Source organism: Danio aesculapii, chromosome 4 (assembly GCF_903798145.1).
Source record: "Danio aesculapii chromosome 4, fDanAes4.1, whole genome shotgun sequence".
NCBI classification, from domain to species: Eukaryota; Metazoa; Chordata; class Actinopteri; order Cypriniformes; family Danionidae; genus Danio; species Danio aesculapii.
In genome coordinates this window covers 55974874-56001122 of record NC_079438.1, presented here as the reverse complement: position 1 = coordinate 56001122, position 26249 = coordinate 55974874, and the positions used below count along the sequence as shown (strand labels likewise).

General features: G+C 34.9%; 1 protein-coding gene across 2 annotated transcripts in view; it reads left to right on the top strand.

Annotated features, from left to right (window-relative positions):
* Positions 1-26249, top strand: part of grm8a (glutamate receptor, metabotropic 8a) — a 317146-nt gene that overhangs the window by 234040 nt on the left and 56857 nt on the right. For both annotated transcript variants that reach the window (XM_056456168.1, XM_056456169.1), the window contains exon 7: positions 6446-6646. In XM_056456168.1, coding sequence (XP_056312143.1) covers positions 6446-6646 — 201 coding nt within the window. The remainder of the gene's footprint in view (positions 1-6445; positions 6647-26249) is intronic.

Genomic DNA, 26249 nt, shown 5'->3' with positions numbered 1-26249 from the left:
TCAAGTCTTGGCAAAAGCCACCCCCACTAAAACATAAAAAATAAAGTGAATTTCTAGTAATACAACTCTTCTTCAGTGACAAGATCTGACTCTTTCCTCCACAAACCCAACACTTACACAATGACTAACCTGCTGAAAATTCCTCTTGGAAATGAAATAACAGTTGTCAGGACGTGTTTAGCCTTTCCTCAGATAAATGAAGACTGTTTAAAAGTGTGTATTGGCCACTCCAGCAGCCGCAATGGTTTGTAATGGTGAGTGTCAGGCTCATATTGAAAAGCAGAAATCCCATCAGCCTGGAGGAACTGCAGAAATGCTTGAGAAATGTGTTTCCCGAAGGCAGAGCAGATCTTTCAGCCCTGAAACCAGACCACATGATTGTGCTTTTGACTTTTTTTAAAGGTATTTTTTTGTAGATGACCAAATGTGAAACCTGAATCTTCAGATAAACTGTAAATTAAAATGTTATTAAATGTATTATATGCTGTTTTAAGACAAAACAACAGTATGTAACTCTTTCTTAAATAACAAAAATAATTCTTTACATTTATATAGCCCTTTTCTGGCCACTCAAAGCGCTTTACACATTGGGACAATCTCTTCATCCATCACCAGTGTGCAGCATCCACCTGGCTGACGCGACGGCAGCCATATTGTGGCAGACCGCACACCACACACCAACTGATTGGTGGAGAGGAGACAGAGTGATGAAGCCAATTATGATATGGGGATGGTTAGGAGGCCATGATGAACAGAGGCAGTGGGCAGATTTGGCCAGGATGCCAGGGGTAAACCTCTACTCTTTTTCGAAGGACATCCTGGGATTTTTAAAGACCACAGAGAATCATAACCTCGGTTTAACGTCTCATCTGAAAGACGGTGCTCACTGAGCAGTATAGAGTCCCCTTCACTATACTGGGGCATTAGGACCCACACAGATCGCAGGTTGAGCGCCTCCTGCTGGTCTTACTAACACCACTTCCAGAAGCAACCAAGGTTTCCCATGTGGTCTCCCATCCAGGTACTGACCAGGCGCAGCCCTGCTTAGCTTCAGTGGGCGACCATATGAGAGTTGCAGAGAGCTACATAAACATATGTGCTGAAATATATTTCAACACATTTTAAAAAATCCTAATATTTTTAATAATTGATTTTTAATAGCTTTTTTTCCCTAGTACTTATTAGGTATTTTGCTAGATGCTATAATTCAGCTTAAAGTGCAGTTTAAAAGCTTAACTAGGTTGATTAGGTTAACTAGGTGATATATGTTAATTAGGCAAGTCACTGGATAATAGTGATTTAATAATAGTATAATAGTGATAATAGCTGATCAAATCGAACAATTTCATTATATTATTAAGTTAATTATTAACAAATTCATTAGTATTATTAGTTTCATTGATAATATTGACCTTAAAAATATCAATTTTTTAAAAATTAAAATAAATAATAGGAAAAATATATAATATATAAATATATATTAGATTAAAAGCTGCAGATTTCACTGATAAAGTATTTTATTTATTCATATTATGTTTACATATTACATATTTTATTATTATTTCCAGTAGCTTATTGAAAAAATAATATTTTTGTTGCCATTAATTATAATATTGTTTGATATTAATAAAATTTATTATAGATATATTTGGAATATTTTCTATAACAATGTATAGTATATGTTTAAACAAGACTTTTCAAGTGTTATTGTTGACAAAGACCAGTACTGATAAATATTTCATATTATATGTATATTACACATTTCAAGTTTTATCACAGGCAGAGATTTGGTATGTACACTATGTGTTACTGCAATAATAATATAGAGTTTATATAATTACATTTTTAACTAGTAAAATGTAAACAAATCTATTCTTAATTTTATATATTAACAATTAAAAGGTGCCTGCAATGCTTAAAATGTATTTAATTATTTTTATGTAGTCACTTCTGTTGACTGAGTGATCAGTGTAATCAGTGGTGAACTGGAACTGGTGTGTTTGAAGTGCATAATGGAGCATGTAGTCCGGTTCAGTGACAGATGTGATGTGTAGAGTGCCCTCTAGTGTGTCTGGTGGGCACTCAAGTTGATAACTGTGACAATGTAGTTGTACTTTTATATTTGAAATAATGCAATATTTAAGAAACGTAATTTAATTAAATACAATAAAATATATAATTAACATTTATTTAATTTAGTCTTTTAATTATTCATTTATTAATATTTTATTTTTATTTTGATTTATTACCCGTTTATACTTCATTTTGCAGTGTTCATGTCAGCAACACCAAAGAAGAACCCCAAACTTAGCCTCCCACACAAAAACAGTCTCACATTCCCCGAACGCAATACAAAAGCAAACAGCAAACAGGACAAACCCAGTGTTTAAAGCTCTGTTCATCAGGCCTCAAGAGAGCACTTAAAGCTCAAAATAAGTGAAAACCGCAGGACATACAGTACACAGTATGCCTTGTTAAAGACATTTACTCTATATAAACACTCATACAGCAGTCAAGCGTGCCTTATTCACACATGCAGTGATATTATTTCTCCTCTCAGCTTCACACACACAACAATAAGTTCTACTGTTGATAAAAAAACAGTAATTCAGTCAGATGTGCATATTTCATGAAGCCTCTCATTAGCATAAGGCAGCATATAGAATAGTGATTATTGTCTCAATGTTGGCACGAAAGAGCGTCATTTAGAGAGAAAGGGAAAGAAAAGTTGGACGCCGAGCAGTTTGTGCATATTCATAACACCGACAGTCATTATGATCAGCATGATTGCTTGCGGATTCAAGCAAAATAATGTTCATTTCATGAAACTGTCGGCTAAAAGTACTGAGAGAGAGAGAGAGAGAGAGAGAGAGAGAGACATGTATTTTGTCTTTTTTAAAGCAGGTCTTCAATGAAAGGGAGGGAATTTAATTTGCGGCGTTAATTGACATTTAATTTGGACTCTTGTTGCTCCTATTAAACTGTCCGTCATCAGTCACTCAATAAATGTCTCCTGCTCCTCTGAGATACACCGGCGTATTAAAAATAAAAGCAGGACATTGTTGTGTGATTCTTGTGTTATCTGGAAAGCTCAGGGAAATGTGTGTGTGTTGTGTTTGTGTTTTTCTCGTGTCGCTTTACTGAATTAATAAATGTGCAACAAACTGAAGAGTAAACGCTGTTGAATGCTACTGTAGCTCACTACCTAGTGAATACTGATGAGTGCACTGAATAAAGATGGTGGAGGAGCAGTTACTCTCTGAAATCAAGAGTAAATCTCACAAAAAGATGGATATATTTGATTGAATAACAATGTTTGAAGTTAAAGACAAAATGATTAGGCCTCCTGTGAATTTAAAATAAAATAAACATAAATATATAAACATATACATATACATGCATTTAAAAATATAAATAAAATGCAAAATAAAAAATACATAACATAATACAATAAATAATAGTAATAATAATAATAATAATTAAAATAATAATAAAATAAATAAGTAAATAAATTAAAGAAATAAAAATAATGAAATATTAAATTAATTTAATAATAAATTAAATTAAATTAAAAATAAATAAATAAAATAAAATAATATTAATAAAACAATAAAATATCGAATAAATAAAATAAAAATATTTTAATTAAATCAATTTTAATTTTTATCAAAATACAATAAATTATGAAATTAATTTAAAAAATAATTTTATTAAATTAGAATAAAAAATAATTAAAATAAAATGTCATAAAGTAAAAAAAAATATTAAATTAAATAGTAACATTAATACAACAAAATAGTAAATAAATGAAAAAATAATAAAATTTTAATAAATTAAAATAAAATAAAATCATAAATAAGTTAAAAACAAAATTAAATTTATTAAAAAGTAATAAAATAAGATAAAATTAGAATGAAAAATCATTAAATAAAATAAAATATTATAAAATAAAACAAAATAAAACACCAAAAATCAAATAAAATCAAATCAAATAAAATAAAATGTAAAACAAATTTAAAGATAATAAAATAAAATATTAATATTAATATTAAATACATAAAAAAAAATTATAAATAAATAAATAAATAAATAAATAAAACATAGGTACCTAATATCTTTATATTGCTGAATTATGAACAGCTATAATGTTTTTTGGAGTACAGCAAATATCATATCACTAGCTCTGAGAATCAGTATCAGATCATATTGTGATAAGATATTGTAAATAATGCTCAGTTTTATTCACAGACCAATCAAATTCAACTCTACAGTTTTATTGACATTTTAGTAGTTTGCAATAAGATAACGCATCACAAAAAATAATGTATAGAGAAATAAGAATTTAATATAACAAAAAATATGCTGAAAGTTTATAAGGTTTTAGTAGTGTAATAAATAACACTAACCCAGACATTATATCTCTTTAAACTATTAAAAATGTTCATAAAAGGTCACTTTTTCCAACTGTTCAAGGTTAAAAGTTGTTTGAATAAAGATCAAGATCCCATAATGTAATTCAATAGCAGAAATAAATGAGGAAAATAAAAAAATGAATCACAAATCACAGAAAACTGCATATTTACGGACATTTTTGAGAGTGTAGATCTGAAGCCATATATCGTTCACCTTATTTTGACAGTGTTTTCTCTGGCCTGTTGTTCTGTTGTATTTATCACACACCGCAGTTCTGTAATCTGTCTGCTTTCTGTATGACCAGATGCATCATTTTCCCATCGCTCTGAAAATGGTTATAAAAGCGGATTGGATTTCATTTACAGCAGTCTATTAATTTCTGGCTGACTGCAGAAGCCATGGACGGCTCCGGGTCTTGCTAATTCACCTTGCCCAGACACAAACACACACACACACACACACACACGTACACACACACACATACACACACCTTTTATTTATCTATCACAGTGTCACAAACTGCGGCCTGATTCTCCTACGGGCGCTCAGATGGTTATGAGAGAAATAATCGGCGAGCCAAATTCAATTTACGCCCAACAACAGCTGGAATATTTGTTCCTGATTTTCCTTTGGCCGTCTCCAGAGATGAGGATTGAAATGTTTGTTTGCTTTTTGCTTTAAACGGGCAGAAAATGTGCAAATCAGATGGTCAATGCTGAGATCTCCTGCAGGATTTGAGGAGATGATTATTCTGATGAGTGACTACATTAGAGGAGCATTAAAGCAGCGGTTTATTAAGACGAAATTGAGGGAATCTACAGTATACAAGTGAGAAAATCTCCTTTCACGATCATCAAGTTAACATGCAGTTGAAGTAAAAAAAAATAAATAAAAAAAAATAAATACATATATATATATTTAATTTATAAATTAAATTAAATTAAATTAAATTAAATTAAATTAAATTAAATTAAATTAAATTAAATTAAATTAAATTAAATTAAATTAAATTAAATTAAAATAAAATGCATAAAATAAATAAAATGAAATAAAATAAATCCAAATGAAATTAAATAAATCCAAATAAAATAAAATAAATCCAAATAAAATAAAATAAATCCAAATAAAATAAAAATAAAAATAAATAAAATTAAATAAAATTAAATAAAATTAAATAAAATTAAATAAAATTAAATAAATAGATAAATAAATAAATAGATTAATTATTTAATTAATTAATTAATAAAAGTTGAATAAAATAGATACCTAAGATTTTTATATTAACAGAGAAAAGATTTAACAAAGAGCACTAATTTTTAATACTTTATTTCTTTTGTTATGCCATGGTGACATAATTGTCAAGATCACCAACATATGCCAATTTAATGAACTACACGTCCCATCATGCACCCTAGACACACCAGTTTCTGATTCCCCCGAGAACACACATGCAGCTGAAAGCTCATGATGGACTAATCAGATGGACCGTAAAAAAAGCACACACACACAGACTTTGCTGCATACCCTAGCCTAGCCTTGCCATGTTTCCTGACCCTTGTTTTGTTCTTTGTTTATCCTGTTTGCCGCCTGCACCAACCACTGCCTGTGACCTTGACTACACTTTTGGAGTACCCACATGATACCTTTGTGTGTTTCTATTGACCATTGCCTGTCTCACTAAGCTGTAAAGTCAACTCCGATGTCACCCTGACCATGTTACAATCATTCTTTACTAGTTATGTTGCAAGGCACTATTAAATTAAATTAAATTAAATTAAATTAAATTAAATTAAATTAAATTAAATTAAATTAAATTAAATTAAATTAAATTAAATTAAATTAAATTAAATTAAATTAAATTAAATTAAATTAAATTAAATTAAATTAAAATTAATAGTATAACATTGCATTCCACTTTATGCCCACACATGTAGAGAAATGTCAGTAAAGCTGACTTAATTGCAATATGAGGGCCTGTATTGTGTGTCTGCTAAAGATTTTTTTGTGTGTTTTTGGCTGTGTGTTTGTGCAGGGCTGGAGAAAGTGGGCCGGGACTCCAGTTATGAGCAGGAAGGGAAGGTTCAGTTCGTGATGGATGCAGTTTATGCGATGGCTCACGCTCTACACCGCATGCACAGGGAATACTGCTTCGGTTATCCCGGACTCTGCCCTCGCATGAGCAACATCAATGGAAAAGAGCTGCTGGGATACATCCGCAATGTCAGCTTCAACGGTGAGTGACACGAAGGGCACTCGGGGGCCAAGTCTAAAGTTGTCAAACGAACATAAAATTAAAACAATGAGAATAAGTCCAATAGTGAATAAAATAAATGGTTTCTGACATGAAATACAATTTTATTGGATTAAAAAATTAAATTCAATTGATTAAATTGAAATATATTAAATAAAAAATTAAACAAAAAGACTAAATCCTGTAGTAAATAATATAAATGTTGTTTAAAATTGAATGCACATTTATTAAATGTTAAAAAATTAAATAAAATATCAAATTAAACATCAAATTAATAAATAAAATGTATAATATTACGATTAAAAACATTAATAAAACTCACTATTTTATTTCTTCTTTTAGTTTTGTTAAACGTAATGCATAACTATTGTCATTCCAAACATTAACACTTTGTTTTACATGATGTTGATTGTAATAAAACTATTCAAAAGTTTGGAGTCAGTAGTAATTATTCATAGTTTATTTACATATTCATGTTTAATCCATTTAATACTTATACTTAGCATAAATGAGCATAATTTCTACTTACTGCCAATCAAACATCATCAAATCATGGAGAAAAACATTGTCAGTATTGTAATATTCGTTAAACCGCATTAAATTTATACATTTATACATAACATTATTTACATATACATTTATATATTTTAGATTACATTTTATTCAGGCTCATATTATGAATTATTGTTAATTAAATGTTATTTATTTTAATTGTATCCATTTAATTATGTAATTATTTGCGCACACAATGCAGTTGATCAATATGGCATTAAATAAATTCAACATTTTACAAAATATCACATTTTACACAAATTGTGTTCTACTGAACTTTATTGATCAAAGAGTAATCTTGTGTATTAATGTCTGAACTTTCACTTTCTGAAAAGCAAAATCCAGTTACAAAATCTCCTCATGGAAGTCAAAATAGTTCACTCTTAAGTAATGACATAATGCACAAGCTCACATTTGCAGTGTTGTTATTGATTATGAGACCGACATAATTGATTTTTTGTGTTCCGAGAGGGTGAGTAAATGATTCAAGAATTTCTTTTTCAGACTGATCCTTCAAGCCGTATATAATGTGTGTTAAACCCATATTAATGAGTGTTATTATAAAGTGTTACGCCATATTTTACTATGCAGTGCCGTGGGCAGGTTTATTACCAATGCAGCTTTGCATGCTACACGCTGAGCACTTGGCTATGTACATATTCAAGTGTTTTCACTCACTTTTCATGTTTCTCACCTCCAGCATCATTCATTAAAGGGACGGTCCACCCGAAAATTGAAATTAGTTGTTATTTTCCTCACCCTCAGGGAGATACATGATTTAGGTGACAGTTTTTTTCAGTATGGAATTAACGTCTGTGCAAGTTGCTGCACACTAGGGCTGCAAAACATATTGAAAAATGATTGTTTTTTGCAATAATATTCAATCATTCATTTTCCTTTGGCTTAGTCCTTTATTTATCAGGGGTCGCTACAGCGGAATGAACCACCAACTTATCCAGCATATGTTTTAAGCAGCGTACGGCCTTCCAGCTGCAACCCAGTACTGAAGTTCAGTTTAGTTCAGTTCAGTGTGGTTTAATTTTCACCGCTGAAAATCCAAACACTGAAGAGCAAATCCATCGATGCGAAGCTCCACAAGTCCCAAACCAAGCAAGCCAGTGGCGAGGATCAAACTTCACCAATTGATGAAGGTGAAAGAAAAAAAACCTTGAGAGAAACCAGGTTCAGTTGGGCATGACTATTTCTCCTCTGGCCAAACTTCTTGTGCAGATTTGCAGTCTAGGCGCCGGAGGCTGGAGAACGCTGGACGTCCATTGTGAAGAAGCTGCAGGTGTGAGTAGGTCACCGGCGGATGTTCAGGCTGGCCCACAGGAACAATGCGGAGACTCGACTTTCAGGAATCATGCTCTCCATTCCTCTATGACCGCCACAGCATCTGCTCAGGATACGGCCTGGTCCAGGATTATAGAGACCTCTAGAAGTCTTCTATGGTTGTCATTATATCTTCACAGGTCTTGGATCACATTAATGGCGCTGTACAATCTCTAGAGGTGCCAATAGACTTGCATTTTTCAAATAACCGCAGTCTCATCTCACAAAAATCTTCTTTTAATGTTGTGCTGAATACAAAACAAGTCACAAACATCTTGAGTGACCCGAGGGAGAGCAAATAAACAGCTGCTTCCTTCATCCGAGCTGCGCATGATTGACTGTCATCGTTTCCCAAAACAAAAGCACTCCAGCATCATCTGTGAAGCCATATCAAACCGTTCATTTAAATATTAGTTTGTGCTGCTCTTTCATTTCTCCATCCCCAAGCCCGTGCTTTTGTTATCATCTGCTTATGTTTGCCTTGGAGTCGTGTGATTTGCATAACTGCGGTTGAGCGATTAAGGCAGTGGCGCAGGAGTGGGGCGGGGCTTCGCTCGCCCATTAAAAGCGCATTAATTCACTTTCTGGTGGGCAATGCAACCTGGGTTTATTTGTTCCCGCACCTCGCGCTCCTCATCCGAATGTGTTTGAAGTGGAAGGCAGATATGGAGAATGTACCGACTGCAGAAATGTCATTAGAGAGAGAAGCTGCTGTTAATGTGCTACGTGAGTTTGAAGTGTGTTGATTGCATTTGAAAGGTTTAGGTGAAATAGTTGAGATATGCTGCCAATAATTACAGCAGATCGATTGTCTTCCTGTTTGTTGAGCAGCAAACTTGCATATATTTGAATGATTTGTGGAGGATCATGTGAGATTGGAAGACTGATGCTGAAAATTCAGCATTGAATCAGTAGAATAAATTTTGTGTTCATTCTTTAATTTTCCATCGTCTTAGTCTCTATTTCAGAGGTCGCCACAGCGGAATGAACCACCAACTATTCCAGCATATGTTTTACACAGCAGATGCCCTTCCAGACACAACCCAGTAAACATGGGAAACACCCGTGCACACTTATTCACACACACGCACGCACGCACGCACGCACGCACGCACGCACGCACGCACGCACACACACACACACACACACGCACACACACACACACACACACACTACAGCTAATTTAGTTTATTCAATTCACTTATACCGAATGTCTCTGGTCTGTGGGCGACAGTACTAACCACTAAGCCACCATGCTACCCTAAATTGTATGTTGAAATATATTAAAATAGACAATAGTTATTTTAAAGTGTAATAATATTTCATATTTGTACTGTTTTTGCTGTATTTTTTAATCTAATAAATGCTTCCTCAGTTAACGTTTTTTGTAAATTCTAAACAAAACATGTAAGAAATATTAAAATTGAAACATTTTACTGTAATAAGATTATTAACAATATTTAATAATAATAAGAAGAAGAAGAAGAAGAAGAAGAAGAATAAAATAATAATAATAATTATGTTGTTAAATAAAACTACAATACATTTTATTTTACAATGCAATCGTAAATAAAAAAAAACAACAGACTATAAAACGTGTCAACATAACAAACGGCAGGCGTCCAGCAATAAGAGCAAACCTCTAAACAGACCTAATGCTGATCTACTGCCATGTACATCAGCGTCCATTCAGGCGCTCAGCGGGATCTGATTTTCAACACGGAGCATTTCTGCAAAAGCAGGCCGTGAACAGCAGGTTGGGTCACTTTAAACACACTAAAAGTGACCGGAAATTGAACTACATCAAAATAAACCACAATAATTTTATGATGTGTGTTTGAGATGAACAAGAAAGATCATTGTAGCTGATTAATATGAACTAAAACAATAAAAATATGTACATCTTGTCATTAATTCTTGATTGTGTGTGAAAAAATCTCCTAAAAAAAGTATTTTTTTACACCTAAAAAAATCTCCTAAAAAAGTATTTATTTACACAACAATAAAAATAAAAAATAACAATAAAATTATAATATTTATTGGCCAAAAAATTAATGTTTACGTGTGTTACAGAGATCCTCACTCTGAGATGCACAGCAAATCTATCGTTAAAGAATTAAATATCAGATTCAGCATTTTCATAATGAGAGTTTTCATGCTAATTTTAAACATTTACAACATACTGTAGTTATCTGCATTTTCAATAAAGGTGGTTAAATCTCAAATCTGCTTGCATTTTTTTTCTTTAATTCTTCAGGCTTGAGCTCACAGCATTCCCCACCAATCCACCCCTATCCAACATTAGTGTTGATTGGGGAGGTTCTTTTGTATCCCAAGGAAAAGATCTACTAAATATACATCGCCCATTACATGTCCCCTTGCATACTTGTGACAAAAATGAATTACCGTATTAAAAAATAGTTATTCTTGCTTCAGAAAGAGTGAAAATAAGGATTTTAATATGATTTTGTTGTAAGAATTCTATCCAACAACACTAGACAATTCAGAAATATTTAGTGTGCAAATATTTTTTGGCTTTGTTTCTGACTTTTATTTCCCTAAAACATACTAACCACACATAATCGTTTTTTTATTATTGAGTGCAAGCATATGCATCCATCTTTGTTGCATGTCACTGTAGCCCAGTTTGTGCTGAATTAAATAAAATTTAATGATAGCCAAGAGGTCTGCTATAAGTAAAAGAAAATAAGCAAAAGTGTCAGAGCATATCCAAACACCACAGGGACTAACTTTGGGTTAAACTTTTCATGTAAACTCTACACACATTAAAGAAAATACAGTTGTGATGTGATGTAAATATGTTCAATATTTAGTCTCGCTATTGAAGTTTACTATTGTCAGTCTTGTTTGATTCTGGTGTGATAGAAGTAAAACCAACACTATTCAGTCTTCTTTATTTGTGTGAGATCGGGTTTAGATGCTCTTCTATAAAGTTCAGTGTAAGGTGAAGAGCTCTCAGTGTGTTCCTCATTAATGATCACACAAGGCCTTCAGTTCCGCAAAACTGCCGAAAGGGGGAACAGAGATCTTTATGAAGCATATTCATCAACTCAGCAGTGTACTTCTATACTTCCTCATCATGCAGGAAAAGTACATTTTGTCTTTAAAATGAACCAGTCTGTTGTAATTGGTGAGATGGCTTAACTTTGCTCTGACTGGTTAGATCATGGGTGTCCAAACTTGGTCCTGGAGGGCCGGTGTCCTGGAGAGTTTAGCTCCAGCCCTAATCAAACACACCTGAACCAGCTAATCAAGCTCTTACTACATTTACTAGAAACCTCCTGGCAGGTGTGTTGAAGCAAGTTAAAGCTAAACTCAGCAGGACACCGACCCTCCAGGACTGAGTTTGGACACCCACCCCTGGGTTAGTCCAGTCAGTTGTTATTGTTGCTGTTCTGATGCTTCAGTCTGATGTGTCAGATTATTCAATGGTGCTCTGATTGGTCAGATGGCCTTACTCTGCTCTGATTGGTCAGATGGCTTTTCTTTGCTCCCATAGGTTAGATGCTTTGCTCGGATTGGTTAGATGGTCAAGTCTGTTCTGATGCTTAAGTCTGTTGTGATTGGTCAGATTATAGGTCAAAGGATCCTGCTCCGATTGGTCAGATTGTTCAGTCTGTTGTAATTGGTCAGATGGCTTTAATTTGCTCGGATTGGTCAGATGGTCAAGTCTATTCTGAAGTTTCAGTCTAGTCAAATGTAGTTACTATGCTCTGATTGGTTAGATGGCCTTACTTTGCTCTGATTGGTCAGATGGACTGGTGTGTTGTGATTTGTCAGATAGCTTACATTGCTCTGTCTGGTCAGCTGATCAAGTCTGTTTTGATTTTTCAGTCTGTTGTGATTGGTCAGATGGTGTTACTCTGCTCTGATTGGTCATATCACCCAGTCTGTTGCGATTGTTCAGATGGATGAATTTACTTTGCTCTGATTGGTCAGATGGTCAAGTCTGTTTAGATTTTTCGTCTGTTGTGTTTGGTCAGATGGCCTTACTCTGCACTGATTGGTCAAGTGGGCCAGTTTGTTGTAATTGGTCAGATGGCTTTACTTTGCTCTGATTGGTCAGTTAATTAAACTCTGCTCTGATTGGCCATCTCAGTATGTTGTGACTGGTCAAATGGCCCTAAATGATTAAAAAATTCTTTAAAAAGTAAACGAAATAATCTCTTCAGCGGTGATCGATAGAGTTAATTAAGTCTTTTGAATTCTGACATGAAGACACTAATTTGAAGAGTTTAAACATTGATCTAAAGCGGATACTTCAGAGAAAGATAAATGAGAACTCTTATTTTGTCTCTCGAGCCCTGAAGGGGTGCAGTTTTCCTCTGGAAGTAGAAGAAGGAAATTAAAATCAAAATCTCGGCTCTGGAGCATTCTGGGAAACGGCTTTGGCTGGCAAACGGGGCTGTTTAACAATCGTGTGGCTGTATTTTTTGCGCTGCTGTAACCTTTCTCAGCGTGATCACGGTCCACTGCAGACACTTGGCTGTTATTGACACGCTCACGGAGAGGATCAGAAACCCAGCAGATAAGAGCTCCTCAGAGGCCTGACAGAGGACTTCATCATGCTACTGTAACACATCTGCAGGAAAACAAGAAGAGATAGAGAGAAAGAAAGAGAGCAAATGTGGAGTCCGTGCTTAAAATAACCTAAACTAAAACAAAACAATAAAACTAAATTATTAAATTAAAACAAAAACAAAACGTTCATTCATCCGTTTTCTTTTCGGCTTAGTCCTATTAATCAGGGGTCGCAACAGCGGAATGAAGCGCCAACTTATCTAGCATATGTTTCACGCAGCGCATGACCTTCCATCTGCAACCCAACACTGGGAAACACCCATACACATTATGGCCAATTTAGCGTATTCAATTCACCTACACTGCATGTCTTTGGACTGTGGGGGAAACCGGAGCACCCGGAGGAGAACATGCAAACTCCACACAGAAATGCCAACTGACTCAGCCGAGGCTCGAACCAACGACCTCCTTGCTGTGAGGCGATTGTGCTACCCTCTGCGCCATCGTGACACCCATAAAACAAAACAAAATGCAGTCCAGTTTTATGCATGGCCAATAGCGTCGTTGCTGGAGAAATGGAGAAATCTACTCTCAGTAAACATCGACCTAAAATACTTTAGCAACCACATAGCAACATCCTAGCAATGGCATAGCAACACCTGAGTTTTATGCATGGCCAATAGCACTGTTGCTCATATAAAATGCAGAAATCTGCTCTGTTGATGGCAATCGTAAACAGCTGGCACTCTCTGTGACACGTTCTCAGAAATCACTCATCGGATCTCTCACCAGGGACCAAATTTAGCCAGCAAATCCAGCAAAGAAACATAAAAAAAACACAGCCTCCGCGCCGCTGAATGAAGCGCCGCATAAAAGCCTTTAGATTGGGGAGGCACGGCGTTGGGAACGTTCCATTAACAACAGACTATAAAACGTGTCAACATAACAAACGGCAGGCGTCCAGCAATAAGAGCAAACCTCTAAACAGACCTAATGCTGATCTACTGCCATGTACATCAGCGTCCATTCAGGCGCTCAGCGGGATCTGATTTTCAACACGGAGCATTTCTGCAAAAGCAGGCCGTGAACAGCAGGTTGGGTCACTTTAAACACACTAAAAGTGACCGGAAATTGAACTACATCAAAATAAACCACAATAATTTTATGATGTGTGTTTGAGATGAACAAGAAAGATCATTGTAGCTGATTAATATGAACTAAAACAATACAAATATGTACATCTTGTAATTAAAAATACTTTATTATTATTGTTATTATTGTTATTGGTGTTATAATAATAATAATAATAATAATAATAATAATAATAATAATAATAATTATTATTATTATTATTATTATTATTATTATTATTATTATTATTATTATTATTATTGTTGTTATTATTATTATTATTATTATTATTGTTATTATTATTATTAATTATTATTATACATATCTTTGTAATTACATTGTTTTTACTTAATAATTATAATAGCATAACAATAGATAGATAGATAGATAGATAGATAGATAGATAGATAGATAGATAGATAGATAGATAGATAGATAGATAGATAGATAGATAGATAGATAGATAGATAGATAGATAGATAGATAGATAGATAGATAGATAGATAGATAGATAGATAGATAGATAGATAGATAGATAGATAGATAGATAGATAGATAGATAGATAGATAGATAGATAGATAGATAGATAGATAGATAGATAGATAGATAGATAGATAGATAGATAGATAGATAGATAGATAGATAGATAGATAGATAGATAGATAGATAGATAGATAGATAGATAGATAGATAGATAGATAGATAGATAGATAGATAGATAGATAGATAGATAGATAGATAGATAGATAGATAGATAGATAGATAGATAGATAGATAGATAGATAGATAGATAGATAGATAGATAGATAGATAGATAGATAGATAGATAGATAGATAGATAGATAGATAGATAGATAGATAGATAGATAGATAGATAGATAGATAGATAGATAGATAGATAGATAGATAGATAGATAGATAGATAGATAGATAGATAGATAGATAGATAGATAGATAACTTCCATTGAAATGTTTTTGCTGTGAAAATGAAGGGCATTTACTCCATAAACTCTTATTCAATGTTCTCATGCTTATCTTAGCACACCTTTACTACGGTAACCTATTGAGAATAATAATTGTGCATAATAGCAAAAACAAACTTCTGGATGCATTATGATAATGAGATTTTGGGGGTTTAATTGCCATGAAAATATTGTCATCATTAAAAAAGTAGACTTCATCCTCCTCATCTAACATAAAAGTGAGCGATTGTGGGCTGATAGTAGAAAATGAAACACACACACACACACACACACACACACACACACACACACACACACACAGTATTGAGCGCTAACGGCTGACGGGTGTCCAATATCAGAGGGAAGAGAAAGGTTCCTCATTAAAGCGTCTGAGTGGCTGAAACTGCTGAACAATTAGATGTGATGAGTGAAGTCGACCGCTCTGAAACTCTCATTACTGACCGTCACCACAGCTCTTCTGCTCACAGCATTAACACACAGCACAGCTCACGAAGAGACTTTTAAAACTGTGTGTGCGTGTGCCTTTTATTCCTGTTTTTTCCAGGACCAAAAAGCAACACAAACATCATGCATGCTTATGTGTGCAGCATAGTGAATGAAACCATATCATAGGCATGCAAACAATAGTGCATCCCATATAGAAATGTGATGTATGTGCAACATGTGTTTTAAAATATTGCACAAATGACTGTTTACATATGTTCTTCCCAACCATTAGAATTACAAACATGTGCATATATTGTCACATTTATTATCTGTAATTTTAACATGTTCCTATATAGCCATATTTGTAATATATAATATATAAGCGACCATTTTTTTGTGATATTTTAAAGATATATGACCATTTATTTATGTGAAATATAATATATTATCAAACATGTAGCATTAGTTCAGGAAGGACACATCAGTCAAGCTTAGTCAGCTTTTCATGGCATCTACCACCATCCCCAACTCCTCCTAGATCATTTCTGATATCGGTTTGAAGCATTAGCCAAGTATATGGTAATCAGCCTTATGTCTTATTAACTCATAATCAATCAAAATTGTTTCTGAATGCTTTTTTGGTTTTGTTTTGTTGCCCCTTGGAGGTTGGGAAGGGGGATGTTGACTTGCTGCTGTTCTCCCAGTGGTGGAAAGAGTACTGAAAAATCATACTCAAGTAAAAATAGTATTACTTGCCTAAAAAATGTAGTGCAAGCAGAGTAAAAGTATCTGTCGTAAATATTACTCAAAGTATGAGTAAAAAGTAGACATTTCAAAAGCACTCAAGTGTAGTGAGTAGTGAGTTTTACGCTGTTAAAAACTGATGCGTTTACATGTAATTTGTGGATGTGTGTAAACGTAACATTCTGTAGTGCTTCTAGTTATTACACAATGGCATAAGACATTATTAGGTTAGATTTAGGTTGTGACGTCAGGTGACCAAAATTCATCATCTAGCTAGCGTCTAAGGACAATTTTATTGTCCAATAATGACGTCAAATGATGTTGATATTTCATTGGTTTTAGACTGTTAGAAAGTAACCAAAATCCAACGTCATATTGACGTCAAATACTGACATTTATTCATCAGGTATGGCAAGCAAAATCCAGCATCTGATAACTGTCAAAAGTGGTAACGTCCACGTTGTCAAGCTGTTACATCATTGTACGTTGATATTTGGTTGTTTTTAGGTTGGACGTTGGACATTGACATTGGCCTGACATTGAGTTCTGACGTGAACTCGATTTTCATTTTTCAAAAAAATACAACGTCCCCATAATGTTGGGGTACAACGTCAATCTTACGTCATGTTGACGTCTTGTGCCTGCTGGGTGTTTAAGGCCATTTCAGTCATCATACAGTAAACATGCATCATCTTCTCATCAGTGACATGCATCTAAACAGTCTCTGGATCAATGCGTGCAAAGATTTTAGACATCTACTTGGACACTTTGAATACTTCCAGACAGTTTGCTGCAATTATAAATTGTCCATGTCTTGAGATGCGATTTACCTTCTATGTGAGATCTGATTGGACTCGCAGGACTGATTTTTATAATCCCCATAGACAAGAAAAAGTAGTGACTGCAGGTTGAAGGAAAGTAGTGGAGTAAAAGTACTGATACAGCACTAAAAGTGTACTCAAGGGTAAGTAAAAGTTCATATTTTTAAAGCTATTTAGTAAATTACAATTTCTGAGAAAAACTATTCAATTACAGTAATTTGAGTATTTGTAATTAGTTAATTTACACTACTGTGTTCTCTGAACTTGCATGTATAGGTAGCCAAGAAAAGAAAAATCCCGTCAATATATCCAATATAGGCTCATTCTGAAAACGTAGCACTATCTACATTTCTGGAGATCGCAAGTTATGTGGCCAGAGGAATGTATGACTACATTTTGTCTTTGAAACAAATGCTATGGGGTGGTATGACGTCGTTCCTTTTCGCGCTTACCAGCTGACCACTTACCTCCGTATGGACGGCATTCCCGCTGTTACCAGTTTGCCCAGTAGCTCGCCATGTATGTTAGCGGACTTGAGACGCAGAGCGGAGTTGACCACGACAACAGGGTTCGAGTCTAGTAAAGAACGGTTCCAGAAAGCCAGTAAGACAAAAACAAAAGCCAAAAAATAAAAAAACCAAGTAAATAAGGGTAAAAAAATTTGGTAACATCTGAAAATGTGGTAAAAATCAGGAGAGTGCTTTTCTTTTTCTGGATTGCTTTTGAAAACTCTGTGGTTGGGTTTTGAGAAGGAGCAGGGTGGGTCAGTCGATCGGTCACTCAGTCAGTCAACAGCGGCCTCTGATGGATTTACTTGAGGACAGCCGTCGCAATTAGCACTCACAAGAGAAATTTGAGATCTTAAAAATTGTACACAGCCACCTCTGGCGGATTCGTGAATACAAAAGCTGCAAAAAACATAGCTCCTAGGACGTATTTTGCGCTCTTCAGAAAAGTATACTGGGGTACGTAATCAGAAGGAGCCTGGGTTGAATATCTCCATATATATTTGACAGAAGTGATCCTGACTGAAATGAACGTTCGTGTCACATATGTAATTTGCATACATTCCCATGTATCAGATGTTTATGTGGGTCCATTCAGAGATCTTGATTTATGTTCGATATCCAATACGTGCCTAATCATCCCCAGCAGGAATCTCCATCGCAAACATATCCACAGTTCACAAATACCGACATGCAAGCTTTTTTTGGAGAGCAAATAGGCCACAGAAGAGCTAAATGGAGGTTGATACCAAGGCAGACGTCCAACTTTGAGCATCACGCTGCCTGCCGCCAAGGGCTAATCAGCAGCTCAGCCACAATTACACCCGCTCCAGCGGCTCCACATACGCTTATTTTTAGATTAGTGCTTGGAGATGGACGGAGCGGGAGGAGAGATTGCGGAAGTGTGCATTCAGACGAACTGAGGGGGGAAAAAAGTTGTGATAATTGTGTTGCGTAAAACAAATCCCCTTGTAAGTCTAGGCGGCGTGACGGTGAATCTTAAAATGGAGTGCTGTGGCAGGAACGAGGCCAGCGTTTAACTCCGTAACAGAGCTCTATATCTACGTCTCAGATGAGTCTGCGCCCAAATAATAAAGGAATGGCCTTAGGTGGTGTATTATATCATGCTCACAGAAGGAAATTCTCTTAGACAGGCTGTGCGGAGAGTAAAGGCAGTATGTTTGACTTTCTTTGTAGTTCCCGGGCGATTGGGAAACTTTTAATATGAACTCAGTTTTTTATATAATCCGGAGAAAATGCGAGAGATGCTTACCTTTGCAAAATGAACCTGCCAGGTTTTCTGCATGCTAGGGTGGTTGCTAAGGGGTTTGAAGTAAACAGCAGGGTTGCTTTGTTTCTTCTAGTGTGTATTAGGAATAATTGATGTCTTAAATATATGTGTAAATAGGAAATTAAACCACATCATTCATTAAATCAGACATGCAGACTTCATTTGTGGAGTTAAAAATAGTAATTTCGATAGGATCACGTGCTATGATTGGTCGCAGCTGGTCCCACATCACAATCAAAGTTAAACCAATCAGGTGAAGCCTTCAATAAATAACCCAGTTTGTTTGACTTCCAGTATCTTTGTTTTTGAAGAATCCCCCATCCACCCCATCTTCCCCCCTTTCCTCCTTTAACAAGGGGAGCTCTCGAGAACTTCCGGATCTCGGACCCCCTTCTATGCTATATGACCAGGGGGGAGCCCTGGGCTCAAGTATCTCCGAGCTCAGGGTTCTCTCTCAGGACAGCTTGCCAAACCTGCAATCAGTATTAAGTAATAGCTACAGTAAGTGTGAACTCCTGAAATAATTCTTCATTATACATTGCTGACGTCCTAAATAAATGCTCTTTTGTTTTTTTATTATTAATAAATATCTGATATATAGCAATATGTGCAAATCATGTATGCCATATCACATTTCACATATATATGCAAGATATTATCCAAAATATTGCAAAAATGGATATTTGTGTATGTATATTTTTTCTAACATTATAATTGCAAATATGTATTAGCTATAATTTTTTTGTGTGTCCATATGTGTCCAAATATTTCAACGATATGTTGAATATGACACAGTATTTTATATATATAAAACCAAAATATGAACTTGTATGTCAAATATATCATTTGCATACTTTTCCTCATATTTGCATATAATATTTTTATAGTATATACTATATATATATATATATATATATATATATATATATATATATATATATATATATATATATATATATATATATATATATATATATATATATATATTTCTATTATTAGATGTTTTAAAATAAAAAAGTCACTTAATTTGGTTTTGAATTGTTGATTTATATATGTGCATGTTAATTAAACACAAGTTTCATTATAACCAACTTTTAACACTCTAATTCAGATTTGGTCCTTTGAATTGAAACTTTGGCCACCACTGAAATCACCAATTTTCCCAAGGCTCATTCTGAAAATGTCACCCTATATACTTTTCTGGAGATCGCGAATTATGTAGCCAGAGTTACGTATGGCTGCATTTTGTCTTTAAAATGAACGCTACGGGGGCAGTATGATGCAATTCCTTTTTACGCTTACCAGCTAACGGCTTACCTCCGTATAAACGGTTTTCCCACTGTTACCAGTTTGCCCAATAATTCGTTGTGTACATCGGACTTGTGACATAGAGCAGAGTTGACCACGACAACGTGCTTCGATTTTAAAGCAGGACCAAAAAACAAAGGCCAAAAAATAAAATAACCAAGCATGTGGTAAAATCTGAAAATGTGATAAAACAATCAGACTGCTGCGTGGGCTTTTCTTTTTCTGGATTGTTGGTTGATTTTAGGGAAGGCGGTGGGCGCAGGTCAATCTGTGCTTTTGAAAACACTATTGGTTGGCTTTAGGGAAGAAGGACGATGGGTCAGTCAATCAGTCAGTCAGTCAGTCAACAGTGGCCTCTAGTGGATTTACGCAAGAACAGCAGGCGCAAATGGCACTCACGAGAGAAATTTGAGATCTGAAAAAGTGTACACAGCGCCCTCTGGTGGATTCGCAAAAAAAATTGCTAAAAAAGTACCTCCTGGGACGTATTTCACGCTCTCCAAACATGTATATAGGGGTGCGTATTTAGAATGAGCCCGGGTTGAAAATTCTCCTTGATGCCCTGTTTGCCCGATTGTCTTAAATGCATTAAATTTCAGCATGGACTTTGAACCAGTTAACTAGGTATACCTAATAAAGTGTCCAGTGTGTGTATATGTGCCACAGAAGGAGCGATTTGTGCCGACAGGTAAGGCTCAGCAGAAAGGTTAATCCCACATAGTCCTCTATTGTTACGTCTATCGGCTCTCCTGTAATCCTCAATTCCGGCTGCCCCGGTCCACCACAAATGCTGAGCTTTGATCAATATCGCTGGATAAATTCAGTAAGCCGCTGCATCTTCTGTGCCACTATCATTTCTCACCAATCACGGGGACGAGCAGGACTGTTTTCATATGCAGGGAAGGATCAGTTTGCTATATTACTAGATTAATAACCGCATAATCTACCGTTGCTGATTGCACACTGGCTTGTTTACTGGAGCTGTGTTGATTTGCAGCGACAACAAGCTCACGGTGGTCCTGAGGGAGTGAGAGAGAGCTTTAACCCAGCTGTAAATGTGCAGGGACTGATGTTCAGTGGTGGATGAAGTAGGAGACGTTTAAGTAAAGGAACAGATACCCTAATAAAATATTGGTATATAATATTAATAATAATTACTACAGTATTTGAGTGCTGTTTCTCAATATTACTTGAGTCGAATACAAAGGTACGTGATATTTAATTTACTTGAGTACTAAATGTAGAGGTACTTACTGATGAGTCTTTTATTTGCAAGAAAGTTGAATTACTGAATATTTTAATAATCACATGTAATTTATGATAATTCAAGTGAAACCACATTCACACGATTAACACTGTTAAGATTAGTTTGTAAAATCAATGAATCAACTTGTTTACTGGAGAATTATTTCAAACAGATCATTTGAATCAGTGAATCCTTTACTCTAGACTCACTCTGAACAGATCATTTGAATCAGTGAATAATTTACTTTAGACTCACTCCGAACAAACCATTTGAATCAGTGAATTATTTACTGACAACTAACTCTAAACAAACCATTTGAATCAGTGAATTATTTACTGACAACTAACTCTAAACAAATCATTTGAATCAGTAAATTACTTACTGGAGGCACACTCTGGTCAAATCATTTGAATCAGTGAATCATTTACTAGAGAACCACTCTGAACAGATCATTTAAATCAATGAATCATTTACTGGAGACTCACTCTGAACAGATCATTTAAATCTGTAAATTATTTATTGAAAACTCACTCTGAACAAATGATTTGAATCAGTGAATCATTTGCTGGAGAACCGCTCTGAACAGATCACTTAAATCAATGAATCATTTATTGGAGAGTCACTCTAAACAAATCATTAAATGTGAATCATTTACTCAAGACTCATTTGGAACAGATTATTTGAATCAGTAAATCATTAACTGCATATTTACTCTGAATGGACAATTTGAATCAGTAAATAATTTACTAGAGACTTACACTGAATGGATCAATGGATTCAGTGAATTATTTACTGTCTGAATCAGTAAATCATTTGCTGAAGACTCACTCTGAAAAGATCATTTGAATCAGTGAATTAGTTACTGGAGACTCACTCAGAACAATTCATTTGAACCAGTAAATCATTTACTGGAGGCACACTGATTAAATAAGTTGAATCACTGAATCATTTACTGGAGGCGCACTCTGATTAAATAATTGGAATCAGTGAATCATTTACTTGAGACACACTCTGATTGAATAATTTGAATCAGTGAATCATTTACTGGAGGCGCACTCTGATTAAATAATTAGAATCAGTGAATCATTTACTGGAGGCACACTCTGATTAAATCATTTGAATCATTGAATCATTTACTGGAGAATCAATTTGAACAGATCATTTGAATCAGTGAATAATTTACTAGAGACTCGCTCTAAACAAATCATTAAAATAAATGAATAATGTACTGAAGAATCACTCTGAACAGATCATTTGATTCATCAAGTTATTGATTCATTTACAAGCTCCAGCATTCGTCAAGATATACATTGTGTCCAACAGAAGAAAGAAACTCATAAAGGTTTGAAGCAAGCGAGTAAATGATGACAGAATTGTTATTTTGTGTGAACTGTCCCTTTAAACACAATACAGAAGTACAAAATCGAACTGTTTCTGTCCCCCACTGATTATGTTTGCATACAAAAGCAGAGATTTAAAGACGATGATGTTGTATACAGCCAGCTCTCACATGCACAGCAAACACTTGGCTTTTATTTATTTATTTGAGAGAGAGAAGTGGTATTTTCCTACACTTGATGTCTTCTTGAATAAAAGAACGGAGCTGTCTGGATGCACAGAATCTGGCTCATTATATGCACTGGAAATATTGCTTCCGGAGGCTTTGCCCTCCTCTGCTCTCACTTTCCTTCATGGTGGGCGAATCAAAAGATTTTTTTTGTCTGTCTGTGTGTGTGTGTGTGTGTGTGTGTGTGTGTGTGTGTGTGTGTGTATAGACAGATATCTGAGATCTGTAAAGGGGGCTCTTATGTCTGACCTCCACACAAACGATCTCCTCATCATCTGCTGTCCGTAATGAAGGCGACTATGGCGGTGGAAGTGAAGAAAGTTTTATCTAATCAGCTACTGGAAATCTGGGCTCCAAAAGAGAGGCTAAATGTGCGGATCGCTAGCAAATAAAAATAGAAACATCTTATTAGTAATGGTTGCAAGATTTCTACGAGCTCAAAGTATCAGGGATGTCGCAGCGTTTGGGAGAGAATGGTCGTATTTTAAGAGTTTGGCTTCGCTTGGCTGCAGTGGAAAGGAAATAATTATAGCCGGCAGCGTTAAAAGAACAACAGTTTTAAGGAGCGTCGGCTGAGTCTGAGTGAGTGAACTAAATGAACTTTCACCAGATCGGCTTGGACTTGGTCATGCACGCCATTAATATTCATGAGCAAAAGCTGAAAATACTGGTCCTATGATAATAAATATTAATCCTCGGTTCCATGCACAGAGAAGCAGAGGTTTGTTTATTTGTTGTTGTAATATTGTTCTTTAGATGATACACTGTGGCTGGGAGGTTAACACTGTCGCTTCACAGCAAGAAGGTCGCTGGTTTGAGTGCCGGCTGGGTCAGTTGTCTTTTCTGTGTGGAGTTTGCATGTTCTCCCCGTATTCGCGTGGGTTTACTCTGGGTGCTCCGGTTTCCCCCACAGACCAAACACATGCGCTATAGGTGAATTGGGTAAGCTAAATTGGCTGTAGTGTATGAGTGTGTGTGTGAATGCAAGAGTGTTTCCCAGTGGTGGGGTGCAGCTGGAAGGGCATCTGCTGCTTAAAACATATGCTGGAATAGTTGGCGGTTCATTCCACTGTGATGACTCCTGATAAATAAGGGACTAAGCTGAAAGAAAATAAATGAATTAATGAATGAATGAATGAATGAATGTTAGGCTGTAAAAAAATTGCTGCCTTAAATTCTTTATTTAAATCAAATGAACCTTTCTAGTCATCTCAAAACAACATTAGTCAAACTGACTAAAAAATATTAAGTAATAAGAAATAAGTTAAACTTTGAATAACAAAAAATATTGAGTTGAAACCTGATTAACGGATTATAATTAGTTAAAGTAACATAAACACATTTGTTGATATAGCTTTTTGTCATTCATTTTTTCTTTACAGTGTAGACAGTGATTAATTTGTAAATTGTGAGGTCCCGGAACAGATCGGGGTAACGGATCTGGCGTGTTGCCGAAAGTGAAGAAGTTTGGGGAGTCACAGAAGAAAGTGAAGAGTGGGGTGGGGCGGGCAGGGTTTTGTGTGAGGAGGGGGGTCGGTAAAATGATCCGTGTTATTGACAAATCATTCATGAAATATTATGTTTTTCTGATTGGACTTTATATTTTGACACTTCAGAACATTCATAGACAATATTAAATAAATAGACATATTTCTTCAAATATATAAACATGAAATGGTCCAAGAATTTTCCTGTTTTGTTTACAAAACAACAACAAAACGTTCACTGTAGTTTTGTTGCTGCCTTAGTTTTGTTTTACTTAAACAAGTTAGCTAAAATATTAAGTTATATTTTTTATAAGTAAAAAATTAACCTGATTAGCTAATTAAAATAAGCAAAAGTAACATAAAAATCTTTGTTGTCATGACGTTTTGTCATATATTATCTACTTTGTTGTTGTTTAAACATGCAAATACATGTATTTAACGTTAAACATTATTTTATTAAACATTAACTTTTTAAAATACCCACACTTATAATTGATGAGGATTGATTTAAATTTATAAATTTATTAAGCCTTGTCCTTACCACTTTTTCTCTTAATTCCACACTGTAAAAAATTATGCTGCCTGCATTAATTTTTTTGTTGAATTAAAGAAACTTTTAGTCAACTTAACTTACATCAGTCAAACTGACTCAAAATATTAAGTAAACTTTGTATAACTAAAAAAATGTTGTTGAAACCCGCTTAACTGTTTAATGTTACTTAACATTTGTTTTGATGACCTTTTGTCATTTTTTACAGTGCATAACTCTATTCCATTAGATTCATTTCAAGTTTATTAGTATAGCGCTTTACACAATTGTTACAACCGGCTCAAGATTCTAAAATAAGAGAGGCAATGAGAAATGATTTATTAATGAACACATAAATAACAGAGGATTTTTAAAGCAACCAAATAATAACCTTTATTTAACCAGGTAAGTCAATTGAGAACCAGTTCTCATTTACAATGAAGACCTGGCCAAGAGGCAACATAAAGTCAACGTCAAATAGAAGTCAGCGGTGAAGAGCGTGTGCATGGTAGTGAACTGAGCTCCTGACCCAAAACAAAGTAAAATAATCAAAACGACAGGCAGGAAAGTCTGACTAATTGAACTCTCCTTTCACGTCAACTGTGGGGCTGTTTATAGACGGCACATAATGAGTTATATAGTAGGTGATGTGTTTGTGTACATGTTCAATGAAGTGTTAACTAAAAGTTTACATCAGTATCTCTGTAACTTTAGTAAGACCATATTGTTTTGAGATGTTGATATGGATAAAAGTTTCATTAAACACACTTGTCTATTATTCATCTCAGCTAAAATTCTTTATAAAAACTTAACAGATGCTGCCTTGAATTGCCCTTAGGATGTTTTCAAATATTTAACAAGGCTGTGTTTCAAATATAATCAGTCAAACGTCTATAAACGCAGTTCAGGTTGGTTTACTTGCTTTGGCATGTGTTTAAAACACCATGTTAATTTTTTGGGTGGCTGAACATTTGTGTTTTCGCATTGAAGATAATGCATGACGATATTAGACTTTCAGACGTCTGGCCCGGTCGATTGTTTTTTTCTTTAAACATTTGAGCGGCGAAATGTGGTTGGCTTGTGTTTCAGAGCCCCGGGGACTGAGTTCCTGAGCCGTTT